Source organism: Thermobia domestica, chromosome 3 (assembly GCF_964235325.1).
Source record: "Thermobia domestica chromosome 3, izTheDome1.hap1.1, whole genome shotgun sequence".
NCBI lineage: Eukaryota > Metazoa > Arthropoda > Insecta > Zygentoma > Lepismatidae > Thermobia > Thermobia domestica.
In genome coordinates, this window is record NC_137456.1 from 5,744,101 (window position 1) to 5,750,726 (window position 6,626).

General features: G+C 35.0%; 1 protein-coding gene across 1 annotated transcript; it reads left to right on the plus strand.

The window, feature by feature from the left end:
- Window positions 1–317: 317 nt before the first annotated feature.
- Window positions 318–1,376, plus strand: LOC145681356 (glutamate [NMDA] receptor subunit 1-like). Its single transcript, XM_081753011.1, has one exon. It carries the CDS (start codon window positions 318–320, stop codon window positions 1,374–1,376), a length of 1,059 nt encoding a protein of 352 aa, XP_081609137.1.
- Window positions 1,377–6,626: the final 5,250 nt, after the last annotated feature.

Consider the following 6,626-nt stretch of genomic DNA (forward strand, 5'->3'; position numbering starts at 1 on the left):
AAAGTTACGACGCAAAATACTACGAACTACAAATTGATCGTCTTGTATCACTAACACGAAATCCGTTGACGAAGCGAATTCACGTTACTTTTTTAAAAGGGAACATACTACAAGATAGTAAAAAAATCAACAGTATATTATATTCTTATAGAAGGTTTATGAATGGATTTGAACTTCGAGTATCTTACAGAACACATTTTCCGGCATTTCAAAGCGTAAAAATCAACAGTAACAATACCATCACGTATAATGGTATATTTGGAAAAGTGTTCGAGACTCTGGTACATTCTTTGAATTTTACGCCTTCACTCGTGGAGATGGACACAGCATCTACGGTAGGAATGAGACTTCCAAATGGGACATGGACACACATTTTAGGAGCAGTGACCGAAGGAAGAACTCATATTATACTTACTCCTTTATTAGCAACAACTGAACGCGTCAATGAATTCAGTATGCCTTTTCCTGTTTTAATTTATTCTTCTGTAATAGTTGTTCATAAATCCAGACCCCTATCGGTCTGGACGTCTTTAATATTACCATTTCGTCCAGGAACATGGCTTCTAATTTTGTTAGCGTACATTAGTATGGTAAGCAATACCGTTGTCCTTGATTACGTTACAGGTAGATCAGTAGATGCAGTAAAATCAGTTATGAATATTCTGTCTATTATGCTGCAGATATCAGTGCAACAACCGAATGAGTTCACGTACAGATATTTGCATATTTTGTGGACTTATTTTTGTCTTATTATCTCTTCATTATACCAAGGATCTATTCTATCATTTATATTAAATCCAGGAGTATATCCACAAATTCGTTCAACTGAAAGTGCTGCAAAAGCAGGTATAGCAGTAGTTGGAAGACCTGTAGTACTCAGTTTACTCAATGGCTCCAGCAACCCTTTCCTGAAGGTTCTTTACGAGAATTCTCTCCCTGTAAGTAGTGAAGATGAGACCGATAAAGTATTCAAAATGAATGAAATGTCTGGTAGAATCCATTTAAGAGGGTACATTGAACATAAAAACGCAGTAGTTATTGATGAAAATATCAAATTAACTCTGAGTTCAATTTGTATGCCGAAGAATTTTCCATTGCGTGAGAGTGTAAATGATGTAATTATGCAAATATCTGCATCCGGTTTAGCCCACAAATGGGACGCTGATTTTAATAAACATGTTCATGGAAATACTCGCACTAATGTTAATGAGCCGAAGAATAACACTCGTCTTTCCTTGAATCACATATACCCACAATTTTTGTTTCTTTTAATTGGATGTGTTACAGGAATTATTGTCGTGGTCATGGAAATGTGTTTTTCAAAAATCCAAAAACAAAGATCAACCCTTAAGAAGAAAAGAAAAGAAAAGAACTAGATGTGTATAAATAACAACTAACAAGATTTAGAAGAATGATTTACAGTGAATCAAACTCACATGTTTATCAATTTTGCCCTGAATGTATCAGTGGCCCTTGTAGCATAATAAAGTTTTCACATATATTCTGGTTTTATTTCTAGTGATTTGTTGAAGTTTAAGGTCATTTTGTATTATGGATGACATATGGGACGCAGATCAACAGTTCAGGGTGGAATCCAAACCATTGTAAGATGTTGTAACTTTCAATACTCCTCTAGAAAATTTTAAATTGGGACTAGCTGAACCTGCGCTCTCTACACAGCGCATCATTCAAATATGAGTATGAATATTCTTGTTATTCCTCACATCTTTACATGTCCCTTTACAGACACAAGTGAAAGATGTCTTCATAAAAATTGGTAACAGATATGATAAAGGGGAGATTTTGTCAATTACTTTTTCAATATCTCGCACCGTTTGCAAGATTTGAACCTAATTCCGGTTGGAGTTTTTAATTCATGTATGATCAGTGTTCTTTTTTCTTTGCATGCAGTATATAATAAACAAACACATTACATACATAATTAATTACAGTGTCAGTGATATGTTGTGTTCATTGGGCAAAACACTCCAAACAATAAAGATTCAACTTACTGTTAGAGTGGAGAAATAGTTATCCTTCGTTTTTCATTATCATTTGGCCATGAAGCAAATGCCAGAGAGGTATGCAACCTATGTATACAATTATGTTGTGTTGCAATGTATAATATGTAGGATATGATGCTTTAGTGTTTTCTTTCTTAATTTCAACACTTCCATTCTACCCGTAAAAATGTAATAAAATAATAATGACCATGTTTTTTTTTTAAATATTGAATTAGAACTAGACAATCTACACAAAATTTGCAATCAACCAGTGAAAAGGTCATCTTTCTAGAGCCTGTAGTTTCCGAGATCTCATTGTCGAAAAAATTGGCCACAAACATGTAAACGTCCACAAACGTAAAGTTTAAAAGACGTCCAAAATTGGCAGCACAATTCATTTGCATTGATTTTAGAAAAGGCTAATTAAAATACAAAGCCTTTGAACAATAATTTAAAAATATAAACTTTATATCAAAAGATCTAATTAAATAATTTATTTAAAGTACACATAGTTTAAAATATTTGTTTATGTTAAACGTGAAATCACAACTAACCGCAAATCAAAGGTTTGAAATTCAAACTTATAGGTTGCAGCTCAAGCACTTTTGTTTGTAGACCACAGAGAAGGTGTTGCCTTCTACGGCCCGCCCATCCATTGGATGGGAATGAAACTTGTTTGAAAAAACACTTTGTTATTCGACCTCTTTCCGAAGAAGGGCGCAACCCTTTGAACACGGAAACGTAAAAAAAGCGCTGTGGTTGCTATTGTAGCATTTTAAGACATAGATACCTATAATGAAGGCGTATGTGCTAACCACTGGACCAGCGCAGACGGCAAATTTGCTTGTACAATGTTTGTAAATTACCGTATATTTTCCATATTTTCCCCAAATATATTGTTCCTTATACGTTTACTCTGATGGTCAGGTTTCAATAATTGTAACAGTCCATATACAAAACTTTTACGAATTGTGAAACATGCAGCAGTTACTTCATTATTTATTGTAATATATGTAAGTATGTGCTATATCGTAATTGGGAAGCACGCTACTTATATTTTACCATGCTTTTCCGACACCACTTAACTGTTGGGATAGAAACGAGAGGCACCTAAGAGGTGCGGGATAACAACACCAAATTTTTAGCAGTAAAGCACATGCTAAATGGGGCCGTCTCCACCACTAGTCTTAGGCGACTAGAACCATGAGCAAAATTAGACAGAGTAACGGATACGAATTTAGTGTTAAAATTATTTGGAAATAACCACTGCATTTTCATTAAGAATTGGTAGCTATAAGGGCGTTAAGGAATAGATGGTAGAGCAAAGGAACAGCAACTAATTTTGAACAGTCTCACCCTAATTCGAAGTAGTTCCAATCTTCTCCCTCTTACTCATAGGTGATGTTTAGGCGCTGTCCTCGAAGTTCCAGTGACTTGCAGGTTGGGTTGTCTTGATGAAGTCCATGTTCAATACTTGTCCGACAATGAACCATGGCATTGGAATGCCGGACCCCAAAGGCAGGGAGACTCCGATTTGTCTCGCGTCGTGGTTCAGATCCAAAGACTCAGATCGTGCTCTCTCAATTGCTTTTGACCTGACTGTCCCTCTGACGTCAGAATGAGATGATGGTGACACCACCAAATTTCCTGAGCGAGGTCGATTACCCAACACTGACATTGACCAAGTCCATGTTTCTACATGTCGTCAACTAAACACAAAGTTCTAAAACTTGCTCCTGAGACTGCTAACGTTGACAGGTAAATGAACCAAACGAAGACTCGCCTGAGTCAAAGTACTTACTTCTATATACATTACTTCCCTGTTGTGACATCGTGTCGTGGGTAAACGAACGAAACGGACAATGTCTTGTAGTAGCCTGACTATGAGGGGCCAATGAGTTAGAACCAATTGAGAGAAGCAATTGATCTAACAAAGCAAATTAAAAGCGTCGCGTATGAGACTGTTAAAGGGTGAAGGTTCTGAAGGTCGCTACAACTGTTTGTTATAAATTTCAAGTACAATGACTTCCTCAATAACAGCAAAGCAATAGTTAATTTATCTTTGAATGGATAGTCAGCTAGCGACGTACAACTGAATATTGGTGTTAATAACATCAGGCAGTGAACTCTTGAAGGGTGCTTGGCTTCTATCAATGACTGGTTGAATTTCCACATGAAATAAAGCTGTCCTAGCTTGTCCTTACTTCATATCCCGTAACACTAAGGTGTTTGTAACAATGGAATTATTACATATATAGGGAGATATTCTTGATTAGGATTTAACATTTTAAGTACCTTAATTTTCCAAATTACTTTATATATTCAACCTGTATATACTGTATGCCTGTTCATACGTCCGAGACAAAAAGAAGTCAAGAAGTACTTAGTAGATCACTACGAAACTTATGCAAAATGTAGAGTTAAAAATTAGAGATTATTTTACTTTTTGGAGCCAATATTCATACCAGAAATGGTAGAAGTGAACTACTTTTGACCTTATGGTAGTCTTTATTGAGCTTAAAAGGCCATTGATGAAGAGACATTTTTTTGGCAAATAATTTAGTGTCGCAGGAATACATTTCGTTTCGACCTTAGCTCTCTACTAAGATCGGAAGTTGTATAAATCCACGGCAATTTCCGGTGTCAATATTAATCTCCATAGAGAACAACCAATAAGATACAGCTATATGTATTCTCTTGAAATCAATTTAGCGTTCAATGAATAATTATCTCATTCTTATAGTTCCGTATTCAAATCAAATGTGATAGAAATCAGACGCTGCTGGGTTTAACTAAAGTTGAAATAGATTGCTAAAAAAATAAAAGTCGTAATAGACAACTAGAAGTGGTTTTATTTATTAACAATCCTACAATACATTTCGTATCCATTCTAAGTTCTCTACTAAAGCCGGCAGTGGCAGAAAAAAATACTACTTGTTTTAACGTTGATCGTTGTAGGGTGTAAATTATAAACCTATATCTAGAAGTGTTTCTGCGATCAATTATGTGTCTGTAGAATATATCCCATCTCCACTTGAACTTCTCTCTAAAACTGAGGAAGCCAAAATCAACCACTTCTGCTTTGGAGTAAAACGGTAATAGATAGCGAGAATGTATTTTATGCAATCGGATTTGCGTCCAAATATACATGTTACATCGGACCTTAAATTTGTACTATAAACAGAATTGATAGAAATGCGCTACAACTTTTGGTTTTAATATGACTCTACATAAAGTAAAAAAAAAATATATTAAAAATGTGCCATCTTCTCTCTTAATTCCAATTCAATCCGAAAGTAACGTAAATTGACTTCAGGGTGTGAACGAAAAGTATGGTGAATGCAGTTGCCCAATGCCATCTCTTGATGTTGTGTCCTTCTCAACTAATAATCCCAGTAGTCTAAACCTTTGGTACAGTCAGTGTCGAGTTTGAATGAGTTGCGACATGTTAATTGGCTTCCAGAGACAGAAGAAAGAGCACGTGATAAGAGTGTGTGTTGGACGCCAGCATTAGCCACTTAATGTTCCAGGCTGAAAAAAAAAGTGAAAAAGAAGCTAAAGAAATGTCTAAATCAGAGATTCAAAAGCAGCAAGGAGTCGGTTGGAAACGAGCAACGATCAAGAAGGAATTCAACGTCAGATAACAGATGAAAACATTACTGTTTCAAAGCTGACAAAAATTATATGTTCTAACAGGTGAATGACTATTCGAGAGCTTTCCGAAGAATTAAACATGAGGAAATGTCTTCCTTTATCACCACGTAAACATGTGCCAAAGCTTGGTTTTGATTCGCGAATTTTTAGCCCCCCAAAATACCCCTGTTTGTCCTCATTTGCTGTGCTCTACAGATATTGCACCATGCTACTTCTGATTCTTCCCAAAACCAGGTTCTTAAAGACATACATTTTGACAAAATTCCTGACATTTTGACAAAATTCCTGACATTTTGATAACGAACAGCCGAACGCTTTTACAGAAGAAGCCTTCAAGAAATCCTTCCATTAATGGATTTGATTTTAGAATAAGCGCATTACTAGACAAAGACTGTACTTTGAAGAACATTAAATGAAATTTCATATAAGCCTATTACTTTGTTTCTAACTAATAAAATTATTCACCTTGTTTTCGATCACCCTCGTACTTCCGACTTAAAATTTAAAGATATAGAACGAAAACCGTAATGGGTCAGTAACTTATAAGGATCTCCTATGATCAATTAACCATCCAAAGAATATTTTAAAAATACATTCTATTCTGTCTACTGAAAATTCTCTGACACTGATTTCTTATTTTAACGTAAACCGTTATTAGAGTAAATACGGGAACAGATAACGGCAAGCACTTCTCCGCAATCAAACGTTCCAAGAATGAATTACACTTCTCATCTAATAGTTATAATGAAGCAATAACTAATATAAATATAATTTGGTCTCAGATGTCAATATTATTTTAGAAAATACCATGCAATGTAAGCCATACTCATTTACATTGCTTATTATTGTATTTATACTTTAAGTCTTCACCTGGAAACCTTCATATTTAACTTACCATTTCTTTCTAAAATTGTGAAGTGTATATTTAATTAATCTTATCATAGAATAAATAAAGTCATGTTTTAAATT